At 37.4% G+C, this 27,510-nt stretch overlaps 1 protein-coding gene and 2 pseudogenes across 1 annotated transcript; all 3 read right to left on the bottom strand.

The window, feature by feature from the left end:
* Nucleotides 1-266: 266 nt before the first annotated feature.
* LOC124097075 (olfactory receptor 8G50-like) lies at nucleotides 267-21,185 on the bottom strand. The gene is made up of 4 exons (XM_046451188.2): nucleotides 21,064-21,185; nucleotides 19,447-19,538; nucleotides 10,813-10,898; nucleotides 267-3,325 (listed from the first exon to the last, which is right to left on the bottom strand). Exon 4 carries the CDS (start codon nucleotides 3,308-3,310, stop codon nucleotides 2,369-2,371), a length of 942 nt encoding a protein of 313 aa, XP_046307144.1. The 5' UTR covers nucleotides 3,311-3,325; nucleotides 10,813-10,898; nucleotides 19,447-19,538; nucleotides 21,064-21,185; the 3' UTR covers nucleotides 267-2,368.
* Nucleotides 12,131-13,112, bottom strand: LOC124097076 (olfactory receptor 10D1B-like; annotated as a pseudogene).
* Nucleotides 13,390-26,958, bottom strand: LOC124097074 (von Willebrand factor A domain-containing protein 5A-like; annotated as a pseudogene).
* Nucleotides 26,959-27,510: the final 552 nt, after the last annotated feature.

Below are 27,510 nucleotides of genomic sequence, written 5' to 3' on the forward strand. Positions count from 1 at the left end.
CCTCAGGGGCAGAGCAAAAAAGCCTTCATTTAAACCACTATTACATTTCCCCACTGGCAATTTCTGCCTTCCATTTCTATGTAAAACTGGGTGGCAATATCTCCAAGCTGCTTTCTGTTGACAGAGGGTAAAGTTGGGGGGAAGTGACTCCCAATCCTTGTTTTCTATCTTGAGAGGCATAGACAATTAAGGTTATTTAGCATCTGGGCAGTTCAGAGGTCCATGGTAGCCATACATAGGTCAGGTATCATGCTAGGACCACAATAAACAAGACAGAAAAACTTTATTTTTTGGTAAAGAATTAGCACAAAAACAATGTTTTAGCCAGTCTCTGAAAACCATGAAGTCAGTAACTCATTAAAGCTTAAGATGGCACTGACATGACTGATTTGTGAGTGGAGGCCATTTAAGACTTTAGAACATTAATACAGTTGTTAGAAACACACAAAGCATTTAGTTTTTATGGCACAGGTGTCCCCTTGAGCTGTAGTTAAGATATGTAATGTCATCTGATTTCTGTAAAATAGCTTTTTATTGTTGGCATTGTCTCTATGTTTAGTAGAGGAATCCCTTTAACTGTCATTTACAGATCTCTTGGCAAAGTTAGTTAGACCTTTTATGTGTCAGACACATTGCTTCTCTTAGACCAACCTGAGGGAGTATTTTGTACAGTTCAAGGAAAGAAGGCAGAAACTCTCTGAAAGAAGGAGCTTCAGCAGCTGCTAGGACAGTCCCTGAGTCATTCCCTTTACTTACAGAAAAACTCCTCTGATTTAGCTGAAGGGAAATTCACCCAATCTCCTAATTCCCCAGCAGTCACCTTTCAAAAAAACTTACCAGATACCTTGAATCCTCAGCATGGAAGGTAGGGAGGGAGGTGTCCAATGTGCTAGACCTGCCCAAGAAAATTGGAGCAGGGATTGCACTGGGTCCCACCTAGGTTGCCAATTTGTTACCAAAAGTTTGGTCCTTGTCCCTGATGCTAATCCAATAATGAGGACATGGTTTGAGAAAAAGGTAAAAAAAAGTTTTATAGCTTTAGTAGCAAAGGAAAAACACAGGGGACTCCTGACCTAGAGGCTGAGATTCTGCCAATCCATGGAAACAGAGAGTTTTAAAAGAAGTAATCCAAAGGTTACATTCCAGGTATGTCCTGAAAGGGGACTGAATTCACTTGCTAATTTGGGAGTGGGAGAAAAGGGAAAAACCATGTCCATTTTAAAATAAGCATCTGACAGAACAGCAAAGACTATATTCAAAGCATAAAGTGGACATGGTTAAACTACCACCAAGAGAATATGTGGGAGCTGAACATCTAATAGATGCCACCAAGAGAGACTTAATAAGGGGGGAAATTGCCTCCAGGAAAATAACTCAAGTTTTCTTTTGCTGTTTGAAAAGACATCAATATGAGAAAGGGGGAAAGAAGTAAATTTACTTCTTGGAAGTCTTCTTCCTTGGTCCCTGCTCCCCCAACCCTAAAAAAAAATATATTATTTTTTTGAGTGAATAATAGTCTTTGGTTAGAAATTATATTTGTCATTAGTAAAAAAGATAATTTTTATATTTAAATTTTCCAATGGAAGAAATATTATATGCACAAGTAAATAACAAAAATATCATTTCAAACTATGAGATTCTATAATGAAGTTTGGAAAAAATTATCTCTTTGAATTAAGGGAAAATGAGTATAGAATTATGAAGAAAGTAGAGGCAGTAACATCATCCCTAAAATGAGGAGCAAGGATTATTGCTTAATTTATGTAAAAGTATTCCTAGTATTATTCATCATGTATATTATTGTCAATCTTTCCAACTATAGTGCTATCTCGTTGTGAGTTGGAACAATGGTCACTAATCACATGCTTCCATATTTCCTAATAGTGTTCTACAAACTTAGTAAGAATTAGGCATTATACTTTGGGTATTACAAATTGTTATGTTTGGTTATTTATTTAAGAGCTCAAACTTTCAAAAATGTTTGCCAATAAACTTAGTTAAAAAGAACAGGTATACAAAATATTGAGAATATAAAAGGATACTGACCAAATATATTTATTCCCAGAGTTAAGATTAAAAAAAACTTGCCTAAAATGAGGTATATTCAACCCTAAGGAGTGTTTTGAAGGTTTATAAATGTGTTTAGATGTGAATCAGGTTATTTTGCACAGATGGATCATGGCACATCTCAAAGAGGTGCTGTTCTCTACGTATTTGATCCTGGGTAATCCAGTATTATCCTTGGCACCTGTCTTCCAAGAAATCAAACACTAGCATTAATCTCATGACTTGTAAATATATATTGCTATCTCTGGACTGCTTCCTTATCAAACCTCCAGAAATTGTAAATTCTTACTAAAACAAAATACTATTTTTTACAGGGCAGTTTTTTTTTTTCAAGGAACTTATTTAGGGCAAGTTTCACATCCTTATTCCTCAAGCTATAGATTACAGGGTTCAGCATGGGCACAATAATAGTATAAAACACAGAGGACACTTTCCCTTGGTCCATGGAGCTAACTGACATTGGTTGCAGGTACATGAATGCAACAGAACCAAAGAAGAGAGCAACAGCTGAGATGTGGGAGCTGCATGTGCTGAAGGCTTTGGCTCTGCCCTCAGTGGAGCGAATGCTCAGGATGCTGGCAATAATGAAGATGTAAGAGCTAAGGATGATCAGGGTTGGGACAAGGACATTAAACACACTAAAGCACAGAACTAGTAATTCATTCACAAAAGTACTTGAGCAGGAGAGCTCTAATAGTGGAAGTACATCACAAAAATAGTGGTTGATTATATCAGCTTTACAGAAAAGCACTCTTAGCATGTAGACTGTGTGAACTGTGGCACCAATCAAGCCCATGCTATACACTTCAACTACCAACCAAAAACAGACTTGAGAAGACATAGTAACATTGTAAAGCAAAGGGTTACAAATGGCAACATAGCGGTCATATGCCATTGTAGCCAACATGTGGCATTCTGATATAACAAAAACTAGGAAGAAATAGAGCTGAGTCATGCACTCAGGGTAGGAAATGATGTTTTTCTGCACCACAAAGTTTACCAGCATTTTGGGGATAGTGGATTGGCAGAGGTCAATGAAAGACAGACTGCTGAGGAAATAGTACATAGGTGTATGCAGGTGAGAGCTGAGCCCAATCAGCATGATCATGCCCAGGTTCCCTACCACAGTGAACATGTAGATTCCTATGAAGAAGAGGGAGAGGGGCAGCTGGAGCTCTGGTTTGTTTGTTAATCCAGCCAGGATAAATTCTGTCACTGTGGTGGAATGGTTTCCTTGTGTCATTTTTATCTTCGAACCCTATTGGAGGAAGAGAAATGAATTTAATATAAGTATTTATTATCTCACTGAAGTGTGAGCCATAATTCAAGCTTTTTCAGCCATATTTCTACTTCTTTGGCCACTGTTCATCTGTGTTTGCAGCCAAAAAACTTTAGATCCCCCAAATATGGGACATGTCAATAAATAGCAGCATTTTCCTAATCTGTATTATTTGGCAAAAGACTGGTTATTAGTAACTAGTTCCTAATAATCCAAAGAACTCTTCTGATAACTATAGTTGACTGTTTTGAGAACTTTTCATGACTTATTTCTAATAATTTCAAATGCTCTATAGAGCAAATATTTTGCCTATGTTAAAATAACAACAACACAAAAATCATACAGCCAATATCACAAAAGGAAAAGAGTTTGAAAAACTTTTCCCGAAGGTAATGAACATGTCAAGATGTCCACTCCCACCACTTTTGTTCAACAATATACAACAAGATCCAGCTAGTGCAATTAGGCAAGAAAACAAAATTAAAAGGCATACAGATTTGAAAGCAAGATGTAAAACCATCTTTATTTTTAAATGGCACAAGCTTGTCTATGGAAAATACTAAGGACTCATTAGGAAACAATTATGAGGATGAATTTTAAAGTTCACAAATATGGAGAATTCAAGATAAATAGAAAAACTGAATTGTATTTCTCTACAGTTGCAATGAACAATCAAAAATTGCATTTGAAATGACTTGAAAAAGAATAAAATATTTTGTGATAAGTTAAATAAAATAAATGCAAGGCAATTGGCCTAAAATTACAAAACATTGTTACAAGGAATAAAAGCCCTACTTAAATGAAAATACATACCACATTCCTGAATCAACAATACTCAATTTTTTCAAAATGACAGTACTTCCCAAATTGATGCATAAGCTTAGTGTAATCTCTATTAAAATCCTGGCTATGTTATAGCAGTTAATTACAAACTGATTGTAAAATTCCTACAATAATTCAAGGGTCATAAAAAATCAAAGCAAACTGATGAAAGGAGAATAAACTTGGAATTCTCACATTTCCCACTTGAGAAGTTACTACAATGTAACTATAATCAATATAGTATGGTATTGCCATAAGTTCAGATGCACAGTTCAATAAAATAGAATTGGAAATACAAAAATAAACTCACACCTATGAAGAATTAAGTTATTATAAGGTTTTATTGACAATTCCATGAGGAAAAACTTTTTTTTCAACAAATGATACTAGGTCAATTAAATTGGGACATGTAAAGCAATTAATTTGGATTGCTTTTTCATACAGTTCACAAAAAGCAATTAAAAATGTGCCATAGAGCTAAATGTAAGATCTATTACTCTAAGAATATTAGGGAAAGAAACACAAACCTAAATCCTTATGACCTTGGATTTGATGGTAAGGGCTTTAGATAAGATCCCCAAATCAGAGGCTAACACAGAAAAAAAAAATAGTAAGTTGAACATAATAAGAATGAGGGAAAAAGAACTTTTCTACACGGTTGGTAGAAATATGAATTAGTAGAATCAGTATGGAAATCAGCATGGAGGTTCCTCAAAAGGCTAGAAATGTCAACATCATATGATCCAGCTATAGCACTCTCTGGTATTTATCCAAAAAATTAAGGTCAATATACTATAGTATTGGATGTATCACAATGTTTACAGCAGCACAATTAATAATAAATAATAAAAGAAAAAGAAAGAGAAAAAAGAAAAGAAAAAAAAAAGAAGAAGCGAAGACGTTACAGACATAAGGCAGGCATGTCTTTAATCCAAACATTTTATTCTATGACTTTTTTCAGAGATAAAAATCAACTAGAACAAAAGTGAAAAAATGAATCTAACTAAGGAGGACTGAAATCAGTATGGTTGAAGAGAATTCCCAAGTAGAAAATAGTGGTGGAAAATTATACAATTGTAATGATTCAAGTTGATAGTATTGGGCTGTGAATGTGAACTAATCTTAAAACAAATTCGACAAGGATAAGCCAAATGTTTGTTGTGGGCATTCAGCATGAGGAGACAAATGCTATAGAATTCCTCATCTTCAGAATGATACCATCTTGAAGGGGACGGGAAGCCAACACTAATTTACTGTGCTGAACATGACTGTGGGGTCCTGTAGGAACATGGTCATTATAGTGCTAGCCCAGAGTGGGGTCAAAGAAGGCTTTTTAAGGGAACCTGAGTTCATATAAGTAGAAATGATTAAGCTCTGCACAACATTCAAATTGGAGAAGCAATGACCTGACAGTTCCCCATATCAAAGTCCCTGGATCCAGAGAAGAAACACCTATAAATACCAGTAATTTGTTTATAAGAAAGAGAGTATTCAAAATGAGGGAAGTGCTAGATACCCAAGAGAAACTGCATCTGGTGAATTGTGCTTAATTCTGGGAGGCTATATTTTATGATGGTGGTATATAGATTGCAATTATTCAGAAAAATTTAATATTTAGATTAAAATAATTTACACCTATTATCTATATGACAGTAACAACAAATAGGATCTATTGTATGAAACCTCAAAGGGAGGATCTATAGCCATAAAGATACGTTTTATCTTTATATCTTTACCATTAAACATACCTGGAAGCTGTATGAGTTGAATTATGAAAAAAGATAATTTTCTGCCTTCATATTTGTTGCAAAAAGAATGAATAATCATTTTCAGGTAGATCTATGGAATCACTGTTATATTATAAGGAGACTCAAGTTTATGAAAGTCCTTATACCTTCTGAGAGTGAAAGGGTCTAGAATAATTGGAATTCAGTTAATCTTTCTCTACTTTGAAACAGAAATGCAGGTTATACATTAGCTTTAGACCAAAAGCCTCTGGATGATTTTGGTGGTGGCAGTTCATCATAGACTCCTGGGCTCTCATTTCCGTATGGAATTAAAGTGCAGATTTCAATATACGAGGAGCTCACTTACATATTATAAATCAAATGCCACAATTCCTCTTTGTAGATTCCTCAAATGCTACCCAAGAAACTCATTAAAATGATTTCATTTTGTCTACAGTTCTGATCCATAATAGATGTCATAAAAATATATAGGTAGAAGCTCCCCCAAGATTTTCTTTCACCAGGGATGAGCTGTTACGATGTAAGAGCAGTTTAATTTTGTTTTTTTCATCTTTCATATGAAACTGTCATTAGCTCCCTTGTGTATAATAATGTCTCTGGGCGGAAAAAGTAGTAGTTTATTAGGTAAAGGACCAGAAATTAAAGTCTCATAGATACAGTTCTAGGAGGACTTCATGATAACAACTTCCTATCTGAAAATGATAACTGAAATGTTTAAAACCATGATTTCAATCCTTGTTGTTTACTGAAGGCTTGGAGCAATATTTAATTATTTGTAATTATTAGTGAAAGTTGCTCTGTATAGGTCTCTGTAGTTTTCAAAGCACTTATGGCATCACCTCAGAGAAGGGGTTGGAGGGTAAAAGGTGTTGACCTAAGGAACTTAGGAAATGAGTAGAGTTTGCAACATAGACACAAAATAAATTGTGTAGTCTCCACTCCAATTGTAATTTATAAAGGTAGTTTTCATAAAGTTACAGGTAGACCATTCTAAAAATCATCATAGTTGTATACTTAAAATAAAAACAAAAACAAAAACAAAAAAACACATTGGTGAATAATGGCAAGTAGGTTTATGTCATGATATAAAACTGATGCAGAGAAGTCAGAACTTAATGTTTTAAATAGGGAAATTATACAAAGTAAATGACTTTCCAGCTTGAGTCTTAAAGATAAATAGAAGTTTGTCCCACAAAGGAATTAGGAAAAGGTAACCCAAGGAGGGGGAGGAGTGGAGCTAAAGATACAAAAGAGAATGATTGAATTTAAATGTTTTCTGAAATCACCTCCAACATCTGTATAGGATTAATCATTTCTGTCTTTATTGGTCTAGTCAATATTTTATGTATTTTCATTAAATATTTACTATATTTTATATTTTAATTATTTCTGTGTCTGCCAACCATGCTTAGCTATGAGCCTCTTAAGATTCAGAGACTTATAATTCCAGTACTTATCATACAAGTAATTAAGATATAATAGTTTATTATCAAACAAGTAGGCCAGGCACAGTGGCACACCTCTAACCCCAACCACCCAGGAGGCAAATGCAGGAGGATTACAAGTTCAAGTCCAGACTCAGCAACTTAGCCAGAGCCTATCTCAAAATAAAAATTAAAAAGAACTGGGGACATACCTCTGAGGTATTGTGCCTTTGGATTCCATTCCCAGTACAAAAACAAACAAACAAAAAATAGCAAAAGTAAGTGGATGAATAAAAAAGTGCAAAGTGGATCTTGAGTAAACGACAAGAAGAAGAGAGATGGATGTAGTGCTGGAGTACTGTATGGCTTTGAGGAGACTAAAGAGATAATTGATTCTAGTTATTAATCCACAGATATTATACTAAACTACTAAGTTATTTTAATTTAATTTTAAGTGACAAACAATTATCAAAGAATTAGAGCAGCATCATGTAGTTTGCATTGTGGAAAGATAGTACTTTAGAAATTAAATTAATCATGATCATAACCCATCTTAAGATGTCTGTCCACATTCTTCAAGCTACTCCAGAGGTCACCTTTAGAGTGTCTTTGTAGCCTGAGGGATCCCCATGTCCTCTGCCTTAAGGCTGTCTCTGGCCAAAGAAGATTTTCCAACTTTCTCTAATGCTCCCAAGAACATCCACTAATAAATTTTGGGCAATAATTGATACAAAAATACCCCAGCTTCCTTTGTGCCCAGGTAGAATAATGGAGATCTTCCTCCACCATTTTTCAGAGGATTCCTAATGGGATTAAACCATAGTTCTTCATAGTGGTGAACCATAAATATATCCTTGATTGGCTGTTCTTTCTTTTCTCACTAATCCCTTACCATGCTTCCTGGGAGTATCTTCCAAATGAGCTTATATCCCAACCTTTGGGAAAATCCTGAGTAGATTTCCTGTTTTTTTCCTCCTCCTCCCTCCTCCTTCCTCCTCCTCCCTCTTCCCATTTCTCCTCCTCCTCCTTCTTTTTTGTTTTTATGAAAGGAAATCTTGAGGAGACCTTGATGATGTTACCTTTGTGCTCTGCAAAGTTGATATATTTATAAAATGGGCTACTACACTTTGAAAATAATCAATAAATTAATCTCAGACATGCAAATATATAAGTATCCAAACAACATTTATATGAAAAAAGCAAATATTAACAGCAAACATCATTGATATAAGGTTCAAAACCTTGTTATATAATGTTTAGAACCAAAAACATATGAGGGAGGGGCTGGGGATGTGGCTCAAGTGCTAATGCGCTCTCCTGGCATTCGAGGGGCACTGGGTTCCATCCTCAGCACCACATAAAAATAACGATGTTGTGTCCACCGAAAACTGAAAAATAAATATTAAAAAATTCTCTCTCTCTCTCTCTCTCTGTCTCTCTCTCTCTCTCTCTCTCTTTTCTCTCTCTCTCTCTTTAAAAAAAATATGAGGGAAAACTCAAAGAAAACATAGAATTCAGGAAAATTATGGCATGTAGAAGGAGTAAAGTGAATGGGATCAGGTCAGAAACTACTTGGAATTTTCACTGGCATTGCTCTTTTCCTTTAGTGGGTAGAGGAAATAAACACATGTGTGCTTAATGTATCATGGTACAAAAATATTTTACATATTTTACCACTAATATTATCTTCTGATTTTTTAATACTTGATAAAACACATTTTAAAAAGGACAATGACAGATGATTCATGACATCATTATAGGATATCATTGAAATGAGAATTAAATTAATTGTTTAAGCCCTGGAATATAAAACAAAGGAATGATAAGTAATATGCAAGATTGTTTCTCACCAATCTAGCATTCCAATAATGACAGGCATTGTTACCCTTCAACCCCCGTCAACCAGTACACCATGTAGAGATATAATAATGATATTCTCTTGACTGATTATTCTGGTAAAGGTAAAATTAGGATTTTTGACCAAAAACTTGCAGCGTGGGTGACTGAGAACATAACTTCTGATTGGTTATTCATTAATTTGAGTCAACTTCATCGGGAACAAGTCACTAGGGAGAGCAGGGAATGACTGGTGCAGGGCCTGACCCCTGTGGATATTCCCTTGAAAGCCTCTCTCCAGGGTGTTCCTGTCCTTGTCAGTACCATCATCTGGGCTTCACTTTTAGTGTCTATGTCCTAGTTTTACACAGAGTCCGCAGATAAATCAAAACACAGCTCAAATTCAGAACAGGCTTTGGCTTTATAACAAATTATGGTATCTTATAGAAATGGTTGGAATAAATGTAGAAGCCTTTAAAGAATCTAGAATCTGGGTTGGAGGTGCTGGATGCTCCCTGAGCCATGCTTGAAGCTCTTGAGTATCTCAGGAAGTGCTGCCCTACAGCACTACCTGCTCAAAACATCCTCGGAACCTCTATTCCCATATTCCTCTTCTCTGGCCTCCCTTGTCTTAAAATTTGATTCTTCAATTTCATCTGCCCCTGTGGATTAGTCTGAGGGTTGGGCTACCTGAATTAAGGTTTCTTTGACTGGAACTTTTTCTCAAATGCTTTTGTTTACTGCCACTTATGTGATAAAACCTATAAAAATCTTATCCTACAATGAAAGCCAACCTGGGCCTCCACAGCCCCAGACTGGGCCTGGCACTTCTGCCTCCTGATTGGGAGGACAGTGTTCAGGTTCTACCCAGAGATCCAAGAGCTATCAGAATCTCTCAAAGCTGCTGGGACAGAGAAGTTAATTTGCTTAAGGAGATATGGATGGAGTTTTTTTTGTTCAGGATTCTCCCCCAATCCAAGAACAATGTGCTGAGCTGGAGACAAACCCTGAAATCAGAAGCTATAATAAATTTGACCTTCCCGCAAAGACATCTCCTCATAATGGCTCATGGTTAAAAGGTGCCAGCCCAAGAAATTTTCTCTCATCCTCCTCCCCAATCCCTTAAGAGAAAACTGAGAAGTATGCTGTTTCTTCCTGGATAATACTCCTCTATTGGTTGGGTCTGGCAGGTTCCTTGGCTGCTTTCTAATTCTGATTTCAATTTCTACCTTGGTCTTAGTGTGAACCCTGGATGTTCTGGTCAGTTGCCCATCTGCTTCTTTTCCTCAGCAGACTCTGACTTTCTTAGTGTCTCTGAAATCCCCAATCCTAGCTTGGGATTACTCATCGAATGATACATAATGAGCAAAATTGGAAAAGAAGCAGGAGCCCATATTTATTCCTATAGATTGTTCTGTTTTGAATGACCATATGTAGCCAGGAAACTGAGGAAGGGAATCATTAGAGTGGATCCTAAGAGGAATGAGAAGGGTTTGTGATACAGTAAAATTCAAATAACCTGGGATGTATTTCCATGTCCCTTTTAGGCTTTTGTTTACTGAAAAGGAAAAGGTAAACAGCGGCAATAGAAGGATTTTAGGAGGTTCACAGTAATATCAAGCAAAAGTTTGCCTACCTTCCTGGACCATGTGCCAGTTCACCCTGGTGGTTACAGGCAGACACATACTGCTGTTTGGGCCTGGCAGGTTCCTTGGCTGCTTTCTAATTATGAGAAGAGAAGATAAAAGAAAAGCCTTTCTTCTGTCTCTACCCACTCCTTTTCTATCACCTTTTTTACCAGGATCTTTTCTTCTCTATAATTTTTTTTCAAATAATTTCCATTTAATTTGCAGACACATCTGCTTTTTAAACAATATTTTTATGGTTGCATATTAATTATACACAATAGGGGGTTTCACTGTGATATATTCATATATAGTGAAATGATATAATTTAATCAAATTCATTCCACAACAAACGTTACAGCATCAGTGTTTCCCAAGCATGATAGTATACTTTTAAAATTCGATCATGAAAATTATACCTGGACTGATTGAAATGAAATATTTCTCATTCATAGCCTAGCTGAACCAAAAAAATCAATAAATAGAGGAAGATAAATCAGAGCAAAACCCTTTTAGTAAAACAAAGAAGACCAAAACACAGCAAAACAATAGCTGGAACCCAGCAATACTCAGCATTGCCCATTGGTTGTACTGAACGAGGCAAAGACAAGTCCAGATTTTCTAACATGGAATCAGAGCCCAATCCCCTCTCCACGGATCCCTTTATCTCCTCTCTCTTCCCATTCACAAGTTGCATGTCTACCACCAATGCCTATTTCCAGGTCTAAGCCCAAAAGTCAGGGTTTGTAAGTGGTATTGAAGACTGGCATTTCTGCTTCACTGAGAAACCTGCCCAAGGTCCTAGCAAGAAGCATTTTCTTTATACACATTCTTTGTGGTTCTGAAGTAATAGGATGCTATTGGAAGCCATGAGAATACATCTCTCTCACTTCCCTAACAACCCTTTAGCCAATAAAATAATGGGTTATCTAATGGTTTGGGGAGACAAACACTGTAGCTAACATGAAAAAACATCAGTGTGAGAAGAATATGAGGTATAGGAATGAAAAAGGATGAAGACAATTAAGACTGAGAAGCAGAAGGTCCATTTTATTTCTGCCTACTGGGAAAAGTTCCCTTTCTCTTTATGAACCCTGTAATGTCCACAAGAAAACATGGAACCCAGTGTCAGAAGACCAACCCTGGAGTCTTCATTTTGCTATTTGTTCTTCACACACCCTGAGACAAGTCACTTTAACTCTCAGCATCTCAGTCCCCCAGGTTGTAAAATGGAGATAATAATAATACCTTATGCAATCCAAATAAAAGTATTTCATCAGCTGTGATGTGTGGCTGAAGTGTTGGCTACTGATCTCTCTCTACAATTATTCAGGAAGGAAGCCCAGCAGGTGGAGGACCTTCCTCATCCTTACTTCTGAGACTGTAAATCAAGGGGTTCAGCATGGGGGTGACCAGATTATTCAGGACCCACACAGTTGCATCCAGCCAGGGGCTTGGGGTTGGCTTTAGATAGATGAGGACCACTGGCATGTAGAAAAGCAGGATGGCCGTGAGGTGGGCACTGCAGGTGGAGAAGGCACAGTGGCAGCACTTTGCAGAGCAGATCTGCAGGATGGAGCAGAGGATGCAGCTGTAGGAGGTGAGGATGAGGAGGAAGCAGCTGAGGGGCATGAGGCCAACACTGATGAACCCCACCATCTCCAGGGCTGAAGTGTCTGCACAAGCCAGCTTCAGCATCACTGGGATGTCACAGAAGTAGTAGTCCACCTCATTGGGATAATAGTAGGGCAGCTGGAAGGTGAGAGTGGTCAGAAAGGTGGTCTGAATGCAGCCCCCAATTGAGGTCCCTGCAGCCAAGATGGCACACACTCTGTGGCTCATGATTATGGTGTAGTGTAGAGGGAAACATATGGCAACAAAGCACTCAGAGGCCATCACTGTGTACAGAAAACCCTCAGTGCAGCCCAGAAAATGGTAGAAGAGCTGGGACCCGAAGTCCACGTAGGAGATGGCTATGCTGTTCTCTGACAGATAGAACAGCATCTTGGGAGAACTCACAGAAGGGAAAAATATGTCAAAAATAGACAGTTTGCAAAGGAAGAAGTACATGGGGGTATGAAGCCAAGTGGAGGAGATAATTGCCAGCAAGATTAGCAGGTTCCCCATGAGGGTGAAGACATAAAAGGACAAAAACAAGATGAAGAGCATGGTCTCCAGACCCTCTGGTTTGGGACTATTAGCAGGACAAACTCAGTTACCACGAACGGAATCTTCATAGCTGTAAGAAAATCTAACCGTGAGAAGGAGTCTGAAACACCAAAATCTGTACAACAATGTCACATTATTAATCTTTGACTATGTTTTTAAAAAGAAGCAACTTGACATATGAAAGTCAAGAGCAAAATCTATGTAAAAATTTCAGGTAAAAAGATGTGGCTATTTCAGAGTCAGTCAATCCAATCTTGGAAAAACTATTTTTAAGAGAAATGATTGTTTACTATGACAAGAGGAGAAATTTACATAAATATTCAAAATATCCCCAAGTTAGGAGACTTTTTCCCATAGATATAATCTTTTTGATCACACTTATATTTTGAATTCTCATATCTTTAAGTAACAAACTCCAATTATCCATTAGACTCTGCAAATAGCAGAAAAAAATAGTGTTAGGAAACTAGGCACTCAATATGAATAATGGCTTTACCTGATATTCGCCTTACAAAAGAATCTCATAAAAATAGAAGGGAGACACACACAGAGTGGAGGAAGGGGACCAAGAGTGAGGGAGAAAACAGAAGACATGGGGAAGTGTGGGGAAACAGAGTCTACCAAATTATGCTATGTCCATGTACAAATATACCACAATGAATCAGATGTACATGATGTACATGTATCTCAATTTTATATATTAATATAAAATTTATGAATGCTTACTATGTTCCAAGCAATGGTTCAGCATTTTAAAAATGTTTTATTTATATATATATATATATATATATATATATATATATATATATATATATAAAATCATATTTGTATGATTATGTATATTATATATACAAGTTATATTATAATAATCCATTAATTAAAATAATACTAATAATTGCCATAATTATAATAGTAGAAGAGATATGAAATGAGTAGAACAAGTAGATCAAGGAAAGCAGGAGAGGAGAGAAAGAGAAGATACTGGCAAATGACACTCATCAAATCCTGTAATTTTCATGTTAGATTATGACTAATAAATCTCTCTCTATATAATTACAATGTACAACTAAAAATTCTTTTAAAAAATCCCCTAAATCCTAAGAAAAATTCTTTCTTTATTTTATACATCTGAAACATAGTTCATTAAGCACCTTCCATTAATGCTTGTATTTTGTAATTATTTTCAAGTAAATGTCTTGTTAACACTATTGAGTAGTCTTATATCACATCCTCTTCAGATTACATTCCTCTAGATTTGATAATGCTAAGATCCACAATTCTATCTCAAGAAAGTGCTCTGGCTCTTTCTATCCCTTTAATCTATTCTACATGGACTATAGAAACTTGAAAATATTAGCAAAATATAGCAGCAGCAAGGAAAGTGTCAAATTCATGTTACTGAAGAAGTGGGAAATACAGTGACTCATGTAGAATAAAAGCAAAGAACACCGCTAATCAGGAAGGTTATACAAGTGAAGTGTGGTGTGGTGCCTGGGACATGTAAGTTCCTGTAAGGAAAATGAAAAGTGACAGAGACAAAATGCAGAGGCAGGAAAGAAAGATGGCAGAATGGCAGAGAGGTCAAGCTGCCAAGCCTTATTTACATCAATAGGTTACTTTAGGTCATTGGCATCATTAGTACATAGTGTTCATTGTATTACTAGGCAGGTTACAGACTTAGAAACATTATGCAAGGTATTCCTCAGTTATATACTAAGTTCCAATGTGTTAGGAGCTTTGTATAGCTCTCAAGAAAGTTCATTGTATAAAGTTACTGTTATGTGTGCAGGTTTAGGCTCAGTGATACATTATGGTTGTCTAACAAGAGAGTTCCTTTATTCCCAGAGTTGTGTGCCTGGGATCAAGGTTGAGGCTGATAAGACTAACACAGAGCCTCCTCATGAAGAACATGAAGGTACAGCAGCCAGGCATCCTGTGTCTTTGCACAGAAGATTTCCCAGCAGCCAGGCATTCTGTGTCTTTGCACAGAAACTTCCTAGCCACCAAGTATGCCACAGTCATGAAGCTATCAGAGACCTCAATCCCAAAAACAGAACCCCTACTGGTTTCTCTTCTTCTCATTATTCACTTAGTAATGATAATACTATTAATAATAATTGAATATACATAAAGATAATGTAATAATACTTGAATACATATGTAATGATAATGGTAATAATAATAGAACATACATACACACACACATTCACACACCCATATAATGAATGCTTATTATATTCCAAGAATGGGATCAAACTTTTAAAAGTGTGATTTATTTTTTAAGTGTACTAATAAGAATAAGTTACCATTATTATTACTATTCAGATCCACAGATAAGAAACTGAAACTCAGAAACATTAATGAAGCTGCCTAAAGTGCAAAGATCCTCCTGCCTCAACCTCCTGAGCCACTGGGATTACAGGCATGAACCACTGAGCCCAGCTAGACAATAGTTTTAATAATAGCTAAGGCTTATTGTTCATTTGCTATGTTCTGGCATTGTCTTGTGTGATCTGTAAACACAATCTCTTTAACTTAATACCGTAAATTTATTAGACAGGTAGTATCTCCCCAATATTTTAAGGTATACAATTTAGTCTCTAAGTGTTTAATCAAAGTAACTGGGGTAACTAAGTTGGTTAAAGATAAAGCTGTATCTCAAATCAAAAACAGTATGACTCCTTCTTTGAGTTATAAAGAAAAACAAATTCATCATTAATTGTAATTTTAAACACTCATTCATAAGCAATTTCCTCTAACATTTGTGGTTGTTGCAGTTTTCCAGTGCATTTTCATGTTGCTTGGATTGATTATCAAAAAATGTGTAAGATGGTGTGTCTTAACACAATTTTACAAATATGAACACAGGAACTTACAGCTCTTTCCTAAGGTTAAACAACAGAAGAGCCCAGGCATTGCCAAGCTTAGCTCAGTTTCCACCATATCACTACTGCTTCCTAGCACGACTGCAGCAGACCCCATGAGAGAGGATTATTATTAATCCATTCATTTTAGGGATTTGGATAAGTGTTCTGTATATCCTTAGAATAATTAGTGTTTCCCTGAACAAAGTATGGGGGAGAGATGGAGAAAAAGGCGGCAGCGGGGGGAGGGAATGTGTTAGCTCATGGTCTGTTCATGAGGATCAATCTCACCAGAACATTCAATATATATTTCTCAAGAGAGCTCTCTTGTCATGAAACAATTAGTGGGTAAATTTGCAATCGATTTGCATTATCCTTTTTAGGAATTAAGGCTTCTGAAACCCAGATTGTAGACATCTACTTCATTCTAAGGTCTGCCATCATCTTGAAGGTTTTCAGCATACCCATGGAGACAGCCTACCCAGTTTCCTGATGCAAAGCTTCTTAACCTCCTCAAATTCAATGACTTTGGCTCTATTTTCTCCTTCAATTTTACACTCCCAGACATGATAAGCCTTTTATCATGCAGAATTGTGCCATTTATAAAAAATAAACTAAAAAAATCTTACTTTTAAAATATTCATTTTTGCAGTTTCTTACATAGACATTCTTATTTTACCTAAACTTTGACCTCATCTAAAATATATAAGTCTTGATTTCTCTATTTTTTCCCAGATATAAACTTCCTTTCATCTTTATTCTGTATGCAATCTAAATATCAAGTCCAACAGTTGCCACTCCATTACTGATATTTTCAATTCCATATTGTTAATTTGCTTTCATCACACCTATCTAGCAAACTCCCAACATTGAAATTAGCCCAACTCTCTACTTGCTCCATTCTTATGCCAAATCTGCTGAGTAATGCTGACAAGATTCACATATACTATGGTTCTTTTTAGTAGTTGGGTTCCACTACATAAATTGAGATACTGGACCCTCTTCTACACAAATGTTTCTACTTCTCCCTGGGGGAGAAATAGAAACTTTCCAACTAACTTCAGGGGCTATTTTTCTTTTGCTTGAGTCCTCTCTTCTACCACTCCCAGTATCAGGTCATTACAAACACTAGCCATCTGGGAGATCATTTACCATATCATTGATAAATTAGCTTCAGATTTAAACTGGTTTATTTTGGAGGGGATACTGGGGATTGAACTCAGGGCACTCGACCACTGAGCCACATTCCTAGCTCTATTTTGTCTTTCATTTAGAGACAGGGTCTCACTGAGATGCTTAGCTCCTCACTTTTGCTGAGGTTGGCTTTGAACTCAAGATCCTCCTGTCTCAGCCTCCTGAGTCTCTAGGATTATAGGCGTGTGCCACTGTGCCTGGCAATAATTTGGTTTTTTGATGCTTCTCTGTACTTCCTATATTCTAATATCCTTCCATATTAAATCTCTCTGCCAGTGGGCCACATTTTAGCTCCTTAGCACAGAAAAAATGTTTAACATTCACCAGACAACCTTGAATGTGGAGGCACAAGGAAAATGAGACAATTTCAGGTTTTCACAAGCTCTTCCTTTAAATAGTATGCTCAGATATCCAGGACACTTAGTCTGTGGGAGTCTGAATGGGATAAACTCACCAGGAAAACACATTCTTGGCCTCCTATAGGCATCATTGTACAGAATTGGCCTTGGAATCTGCCTGTAAGCCAGGGGCCCCTGAACTGGGTATTTAACCTCCTTGTTTATAGCAATAAATTCTGTAAAGGAGCTGATGTCTCCAGATTCAATGCTGATCTTTAACACATCTTCTTTATCTTTAACTAGGGTCTCACTGAAACCCAAGTCTTTTCTCTGGTCAAGGACTTTTTAGCAAGATGGTGAATGGTGAATCTAAGAGAAAAAATGAAATAAAACATTCCAAGACTTACAGAAAACACCCACAGTTACTTTGGGTTCTAAATGTTAGGAATGGCAAAAGGAAGAAAAGGTCAGAGAAGAGCAGAGACAAGACTGGATGTTTTATAAAGAAAAAAGAAAATGTAGGGAAAAAATTAAAGACAAAATCAAGAAAAGGAAACCAAACAGCAAGGATGACAGAAAAAAGAAAAAGGGAAGAAAAATGAAGAGAAATGTGGGAAAAGAATAGGGAAACTGAATTTTTACTTGGCATCTGGCATGGGTTGTAGAGAAAATGTCAGCTTATGCTTAAAACTCTTGTTCTAGAGCATGTACTTGAGGCATACTTCTCCTGTAGACTCAACTGCCTAAAAATTAGAGAAGAGAAGTGATGGAAGGCAGAAATGACCAAATGATTAGAACAGTGGCACCTCCTCAGCTCAGCACATTAAAATCTCTAAATAGCCATCAGATAGCCCAGGAAGTCAGAGACTTGAAACGATGGGGAAGATGGTGGGCTGGCTCTCCCTGGGATTTGCAGTCTTGCTGAAATGTAAATCTACCTACCAACTTTATTGAAATTGTCAGGGCAGTTGCTAATCTGCCTCACCTGCATTTTACCAATGAGCAGGGCATATATGATTAACCTCTGATCTTTAAACATGGCAGTTGGTTCCGGGGAAAGAATGATAGCAGGCACACCAAGAGGCAAATTCCAGTTCAGAGAGATATTGCATGTAGCAGGCTGTAGAGAGTGCTTCAGGGACCTAAGAGCCTGATGGTGGAAAGGGAACCAAATAGGCAGAAACAAATAAGGATGAGAAGGATACCCACAATTAACTGAATGTTTATTATGTATCAGGTGCTATGTGACATAACACATGTTATGCCTAATTCTTAATACTATCTTGGGATGTGGGTATTATCTCTTTTGCTTTACACATGAGAAAGCAAAGGTTGAGAGATTTAATAGCATAAATGTGAATGAAGATATACTAGGGGAAGTTGATATCCAGATAATGGAACTAAAGAAGACAGAGCAGAAACAGGGAAAGAAGAGTTTAGAGCTGGGTGCAGTGGTGCACACCTGTAATCCCAGGAGCTCAGGAGGCTTAGGCAGGAGGATTGCAAATTCAAAGTCATATTCAGCAAAAAGCAAGGTGCTGAGAAACTCAGTGAGACCCTGTCTCTAACTAAAATACAAAATAGAGCTGGGTATGTGGCTTAGTGATTGAGAGACACTGAGTTCAATCACCAGTACAAAAAAAAAAGAAAGAAAGAAAAAGAAAAAAGGAGTTTAGAAATAGAACCAGAGATATCTCCTTGTGTGCATTGATAAGGGACCATCAATTTACCACTAAAAGAGGTCCTGAAGCACAGGTCTGGAGTCTCAAACATGATAGCCAAAGCTCTTAGTTTCTCTGAATTTGTTCTCAAATACAAAAGACTCAACCTCTTTTAAATTCTTATTTCTGGTCTTCCAACTAATTAGGCCATATTCCAGATGTACAGTGGACACATTTATATGAGACCACATGTAGCTCTGCTAAGGACAAAGCCCAGGCCTTTGGGAAAACGCACACTGCAGGCACGATGGGCTCCTGCCCTTACAGCAGTGTCCCCTACCCTGCTGTGTACTTGGTCTGGAGTGCCCATCTCTGGACACAGGGCTTTTCCCTCAGTTTGAACTGCATCCTGTCCTTACCTGTGATGAACTCTGAAGTGCTCCCTGTCACCTGGGCAATGCTTTTTATTAAGCTGGTGGAAATTCCTTCTCCAATGCCAAATGAGAAACATCTGCAATTATAAATAACTGGAGGTTAGACATGGGCACTAAAGAGTGGATTTACACAATTAACAAGGAATGGTGACAACTACAGGATAAGTTAATCTACTTCCCTGATGAGAACTGTAATAGAAGCCATTCACTGAACATGTTGTATATTCAGGGAACTTTAAAATAACCTGAAATTAGTAGTAGAATTTAATCACGCTGAATCTCTGGCATCAGGTTTCTCTTCCATTTCCCACATAAAGAACTGGGTACCTGAAAACTTAACAAATCTATCCACATTCATTTCCCTACCAAATGGCCAACATGGCACTAAGCATTATGCTGAGCAGAACATTACTCTGACAAGGGAAAGAAAATATAGAAACTTTTTCTGTGTACCTTCCTGGTACTATTAGGGTACTGGATCTGTCCAGGAAGGCCATTCTTAATATGTGGCCTTCTGATTTTCAGTTGAAAAGATCTTACTGTGTCCTAGTTTGTGTGCACCAAAACAAACTGAACCTGTCTGATTTCTCAAATAAATGTATCTATGAACAGAGAATGCCTTGGTAATACTAATATAAACAGCAGGAAAAAATAGTTTCCATTGTAAATTAATACTATGGATTTAGATTTGCATAACAAGTCTATTTTCATTTTGGTCAGTGTGAGTCATCATCCTCAAATCTAGTGACATCACATTAGGTTGAATGCAATTAATTTGGTATCATTCTCTCTGAAGGCCAAATTCTGCCAGCGTCTTGATGTCCTCACTGCTACTTTTCCAACATGAACTTTGAACTGTCCCCTTTGCTATATATATAGTGCTTACATGCATAGTTTTACATTATTTGCATGTATGAAATAAAAACTGAAATGTTTTTATTGATCAGAAATCTCTACCTAGAACTCACTAAAATTTTCTGTGTAGATGAATATAAGATAATAATTATAGTAATAGTAAAAATTTATACAATACATATTTTGTGTTGAGGACAATTCCTGATGTAAACACTGGTATTATGAGGCTGTAGGTTGCAAGTGGCACCATTAGGGTCTGGTCACCCCAGCAAAAATCACATTCAGATTGTTCCTATGTTTCTCGTGGTTAAACTGAACTTTTTAAATTACACTAAATGTTTCAGCAACTTCTCCATCTGTGAAGACAAAAAGCTGTATAAAGAAAGAAAATACACATTAAACTTTAAATTCATCGTAAGGTATCAGAATTTGCTCTTGAAAACTCTAATTGTTTCATTCCAGAGACTCCAGGGCTCTTCAAACAGGCATGCACTTCCCCTGGCACTGCACATCGTCCTCACAGGTCTGTTTGCAACTCTTGGGATTTTCAGCTCCTCCACACACTGACTTTGTCAGAGGCTTTTGGGCAATCCACAAAGGCAGTTCCCCTGTCCATCAGACTGAGTTAAGTATTATAAAATAGAGTCTTCCAATTATACATCACATTTTAAAACTCCTGCAGTGAAGCTCAGGGATTGATTTTTTCATTTCCCTGTGTCCTTCTGTTAAGTCTGTTCCAATTCCTACCCGTAGGGGGTGACCAGTGATGGAGGGCTTCCTGTAAATGTTCTGAAGTGGTGCCAAGATTTCAGTTCCCCCTAGGTCCTTGCTCATGAGCTTAATTCTCTTCACCACCTCCTCCATTGTTTCCTGAGTAGAGTTCACACTCTTCCTGAAAGAGACAAATACAGGGATAGAACAGCAGTTGGACTTTGCACATAGTTGAGAAATCCAAATCAAATAGTAATCCCACCTGAAATCCCCAAAGAATAGATGAATTCTCCAGTAATATCTTTAACAATCTAATCCCTTTCTTTAAAGGATTAATTTTCTGATCTTTACAGAAACTTATGGAAAGAATTTCTCATAGGAAGATCCAAATTGATAGTTGTTGAAATAGCAGCCTATAGGCAAACTCTTGAGCAGCAGAATCAGTGTTTTCTGAAGGGTAGAGAGGATAAGGATAGAGTGACAGGACCTTCTCAGACCCTGCCGAGCCAACTCTTGGGGCTGTAGCCTGTCGCCTTGGTTTCATGCCACATTACCTTCCAAGGCCTCAGAGTGGTCGTACTAGCTGCTGCTCAGGTGGAGAATAGACCTACACCTCCAAATGCACCCCACTTTAACTCCTCAGATTCATCCTCACTTGTCTACCTGACTCAGAATAAGAAACTAGATTTACTTGGGCTGCCTCTATGCGTGACTGAGACTGGTTCTGGTTATTCATGGGGCACCACATACTTCCTGAGCAGTCCATAAGGAAGACAAATTTTCCACAGGTCACAGATGCCTCATCTTCAGGAATGTCTGGATAGAAACTCACCATGACAGAAGGATCTCCCTATACAAAATGGATAAAGATCCTGTGAGAAAAAAGGGCAAGAATCTTAAAGCATCCAGGAATCAATTATAGTGAACTCAATAATGAACAGAAAAATCTCAAATCTAAATTTCTGTGTTTGATTCTTATGCAGTATTAGCTAATAAAGGGCTTTGGCATGTGAGGCATAAAAAAGTAAGGGAAGAATAATCAACCCTTTAAACAGTGTCCCTGGAAGCTATTTTCCTGGAAGCTTAGCAAATGAGTGAGACACATGAGATGAACATTTTCCAGCATTTGCCAAAAGAAGCAGCGGATAAGTTTATCTGCAGAGGCATACCTTCTTCATATCAATCCAATGGTAATCTTATCACAAAAGTCATTGTTTAAGTCTTTAATTGCAGCTTTGAAAGGTTGATGCTCATATGCATAATTTTGAAGCTCATAAATTACAAGAGTATTTATAAGCAATATACACACCAATGAAATTCTGTGTGATTTGGTATGAAGGACTCACTGATATTCTCTCTAAGAAAAGAAAGTTCTGGGGTTCATGTTGAATTCAAATAGCTTCACATAAACCATGGGATGAGGGAAAACAGAGGAGATCACTCTGAGTGGATAAACTTTTAAAGCTATATCTGATTTTATGTTTAGGTGTGAATGAAAATTGATGCTGGAATTGAAACATCATTATTGAGATGGAACTGAAATGAGAATGACTAGATTATATTAACTCCACTTTTATAGTTCAGAGAATATAAGAGGATATGGAATGAGGTACCATTATTGTATTTTTATAAACTGAATCTAGAATGGTAGAATTAAATCCTTAGAAGCCTGAGATTCAATATGACTATGGAACCTGTTTCAGTTTAATCCTTTATTCATGGGATACTCTACTAATCAAACAGGCTACTGAATATAGTAGGTATCATTCACAAAATATTTGATAAAGACTAATTGAAAAAATGATGTATATACAATCCAGACATCTGGTTATACAATGCAGCATTGTTTTGATGAGTAAGGTAGATTCCTTTCTGTGACAAGGGTTTTGTTGGGCTGCCACTGTCCTGAGACGTCAGAAAGGTTGAATAAGAATGATGGGAGTTAGTACATATGAACTGTTCAGAATACCACCAGACACATGGTGAGCACTGCATGTGTATTGTCTACTATAATTCTTTCAGCCTCCTTCAAATTATCTTTAACTTCACCAATCTTGGCTTCCTTGTTTTCAAACAAGGTTTTTCAAACCTTAACCCTACCCCTTGCTATCCCCAGTTTCCTCATCTGAAAAATCAAGGTATATAATATCTACTTAATATGATTGTTTTGTTGGTTAAGTGATACAATACCCTTATGAAACTTAGCTGAGGACTCAACTAATATTTAACTCTTAATAATTTTATAAAATTATTTCTAAAAGTTATTTTTATACAGTTATTTTTTAATTAAATTTAAATTTTAAAAAGACATCATTCCCTTAATATAGTAAATTCTTCTAAATTTTTAAAAAATAATGTTGTGCTTTCCCCTCTATACTGGTATGCTTCATGAGGCACAACAATAAAACGTTTTTATTGAGCCAGGTTGCCATTTCAAGATTTCATTTGCTTCCTTGTGGTTAAGTGTACAGCAAATCAAATCGACCAAATATGTGAGCTACAAAGCTGCACCTGAATATCACTGCTGGAAGAGATTCATGAGACTGATAAGGATGCCCTTGATGTCCCTCTGTGGGCTATAGAACTGGCCATGGGAGTAGATAAGAACATCTGCATGGGGCCTAGAAAAATATCAGACAAGAAAAGAGAGAGAAATCTCAATCCTTATCTTCCAAAATTGAACACTATGAAATAATGTTCTGAGAACCAATCACTAATAATGTATTTCACAGGCATGAAGAGCTCAGCAATAGGAATCAAACACAGATAACTAATGTACAAGGCAGAGAGTGCAGCTTCATAGGAGATGAACTGGTTATAGCAAACATTTTTGAGGTTGGGACCTCATCATGGACAGCTGGCCCTAAGGAATTATGGTTGCCAAGTGAGGCCACCCAAAGAATGTCACTTTGCAAGCTCAAGTGTATGAAATTACCTTGGCCACACATCAGTAATGAGAGCCTGGGATGGCTTGTGGAAACTGACTCCAGAGAATTGTCTTCACAGCGGTTGTAGTTGTATAAGCATGAGTCTAGTCCCAAACATGTCACTGTGAATGTGACTGTCCCCAACAATACCTCCATTCTAACCATGTGGAAAATGCTGCTGAGTGGAGGTATCTTTCCAGTAATACTTTATGGTCCCTGCACCCCAATACAGGCAGCCAGGAAGGCCCAAGAGAACAATAGACTGACTTGGTTGTACCAATTTTTGTTATTAGGAAAAGCACATATGTGTTCAGGAAGATTTAGATAATAAGAAAAATTAGGGAAAAGTAAGAAACTGAACTTACTAAGACACTAAACAGTATTAGAAATTAATAATTAGGGCTTTATAAAATTTTAGAGATGAATACTGGTGATTGTGGTGAAAGATAAATTAATTAAGGTCACAGAACTGTCCACTTGAAATATTTAAGGTGTTAAATTTTATTATTTGTCACAATTTAAAAAAAGAAAGAATTTCAGGAATATTACATGTAGGTATGAAGAATCTATCAATAAGGGTTATTCACTGGAATATAAAAAGAAATTAAGAAACCAAACATTGTCTTAATCTAATCCCAATGACTGTTCATACTTCCTTTTTTAAAAAATGTTTTTTCCTATGGCATATGTTATTTTATAGCGGTAACCTGCTTGTGAGACTTATTTATTACTTCCAGTTACATGGAGGCCTTTCTTCCAAATTATTCCAAAATGCCAATGTATAATATTTCAGTAGCTACATATTAACTTATCACATTAATGAGGGCACAGCATAGTGAATGAAAGAATTTAAATCATTTAACACTTGATGTTATTAAAATTTGTTATTAAAGTGTATCCAGTGCATATTTTTGTTTGTATTTAGATTTATTTCCTTAGGTAACATTCCAAAAATTGCAGTTACCAAATTGAGCATTTATTTAGATATATATGGCAAAATCTGTCTTGAAAAGATCGACACAGAACATTTTGTTCACAGTAATCTATGACAGTGCCAAACTCACTATACCTTTTGAAACATGAAGCATTATACTTGCAAATCTTTGATATTTTAAAATATAAAGATGTCATATGCTCATTTTTATTTGCATTTATATCTGGACTGATCACTGTTGCATGTATATAAATGCCTGTATTTTCTGTTATGAATTATTTGTTCACATTATTCATCTAACTACTACTTAAACTTGCCTATAAGACAATGCCACAGGGTACTCCCAAGCCAATCTCTTTGCATGCTGCAGTGAAGCTCTTTCAATATTTCACTTGAGTAGGTTTAGCTGCTATTGGATAGAAAATGGAAGTGAGGATATTTGAGAGTGATTCTAAGACAGTCATCTGCCAAAAAGTGAGCACAAAGGGAGAAAAAAAAAACCTGGCTTCTTCTCAGGCATCCCCATCTCCTCAGATACTTGGGGGCTGTGTACTTCTCTGTAGTAAATCAGGAGTTCCACATCCCTGTTAAACTTGTGTCCTTCAGCCAAGGAAACCTGAGTTGGGGACTATCAAGGGAATCAGGTTATAACCCACTCTCTGCTGCCTGGATCTGAGGTCAGAGCTGAGGGCCACAAGCTTCCTCCACCAGTGAGCATGACCAGGAGCAGAGGGAGAATCAGGAGAAGACTCAGCAGATTAAACCTGGGTGAGGAGGGAGCATAGTGCATCCCCCTCTGGGTTAATAGGGAAAAGTAAGGACCCCCTGGGAAGGGCTGGACAAAGTCAAGACCAAAGGAATAGGGTCCTGGCAACAACAGTCCTCTCTTACTGATTATCTGAGCAGAAGTCTTATCATCTGCAAGGAACTCAACAGCACTCAAGGGGCAGTTGGAGTGGACCCTCTGGATGCCATGCTGGGAGCTGATGGTGGCAACCATGCTGATTGTGTAGGGCAGTTCCTCCAAGGGGACTAGAGGAGTTTTCATATCAAGGCAACTGTCTTTAAGATGTTCTGCAAAAAATTACTTTCATTCTGTTTTCCTTTCTAATAGTTTCGGCACACCCCAAAATGAGGAAAAATAATCCCCTATTATGCCACCCCAGTATTCAAAGGGGAAAATGATTCACCAGGGAGATGGTATCTAGGATTTAGGATGGCTGGGAGCACATAGCGTATGGCCCCATCAACGTCCAAGGGCAGCTCCTGAACATACCTCAGGGTGAACTCCACCTTTGACCCAGGCTGGAGGTTCCCCACATTGCAACAGAAGACATCTCTAGAGTATGAGTCCTCCTCCAATAAGTAGGCCTCCTGACCCTGGGATATGGCATCCTCATAGCTGTGTTGGGCCTAAGGAAAATAGGAGGGATGGGAATGAAAGGTAACAACGAATGAAAAGACAGGACTGCAGAAAATAAAGACTGTTAGAGAAAGAAATTAATGGGTCTTCTCAATTACACAGCTGGAGTTTGAATGCCTCTAGTTGATTTATCCCTAAATGATTTCAGGAAAATCAGCATTTAGATGTGAGTGGAGGGAAAAGCATCCAACACCAGCAATTTTTGTGAAGGTGCATTTGAATGAGATCTTAAAGAATTCACATTAATCATTAAGGTTAAAGGAAGGGAGAAGACAAAGAACCTATCTCCTGTACCTCCATCTTGTCCTGTAATTCTGCCACAATTTTCTTCCCATCCACCAAGTCCTCGAAGCTAAAGACATCAAAGTCTTCATCCATTGGGTACATAAAGGAAGCTTCCAAAGGGACTTTCTCCTCATTCTCACAGTTTAAGTTTGGAGACACACTGGCCACAAACTCATGGATGGACAATGTTACAGAGAAGTTCTTCAGTGCCGCTGGGGATAGGTCAGGTTTCAAGAGTTCCACAAGCTATAATAGAAGACTTCTTGCAGGTCAGGGACTGGGCTAGCACTGGTACACAAGGGTTGGACATCAGGCTTACCTGGTTCCTGTTGGAGAGTGATTAGGCCGCAGGAGCCCTCCATGCTGACACGGTGATCTGAGGAAAAGACACATCATGAGCAGAGTGACATATTGGGAGATATGCATCCAAATATTAGTTCATTATGAGCCTCCCTCTTGCATAAGAATACATTCAGGAAGTTATGGTTGGATCTAGAACAAAAGGAGGAGGGAAAGGGGACAGAGTCTGATAGTTTGGCTCCTTCTAAATGACAACCCTCCCCAGGAGTGGGGGTGGGTGACGCTGTATGATTCAACAAGGTTCACTAAACAGGAAATTTTAAAACCCTTGAGGCTACTTAAAACAGCAATTCCACTTTTTCAAAAGCTCAAAGTGCGTTTAATACACTGTTCCCTTGGGAATATTGAATAGATCCCATGGTAGAACAAAATGAGAATTTTAGCAGTTTAAGAGCAGACAGGCTGTGGTTTTGCACACTGACACATAGCATCTCTGCTTACTGACATTTAACCATAGAGATTTGAAGCAGCTAACAAGTAGCTGTAACAGATAACTGCAGTAACAGAAGCTGGAAACAAGTAGTGGGAATAGAACAATCCCCCTTTAGGCTTAG

Source organism: Marmota monax, unplaced genomic scaffold, assembly GCF_021218885.2.
Source record: "Marmota monax isolate L192 unplaced genomic scaffold, Marmota_monax_Labrador192_F-V1.1 WCK01_AAM20220418_F8-fsc01627, whole genome shotgun sequence".
Lineage (NCBI taxonomy): Eukaryota > Metazoa > Chordata > Mammalia > Rodentia > Sciuridae > Marmota > Marmota monax.

Bases quoted from the DNA above. Each gene is read 5' to 3' on its own strand.
- LOC124097075 (XM_046451188.2), bottom strand. From the start codon at position 3,310: ATGACACAAGGAAACCATTCCACCACAGTGACAGAATTTATCCTGGCT.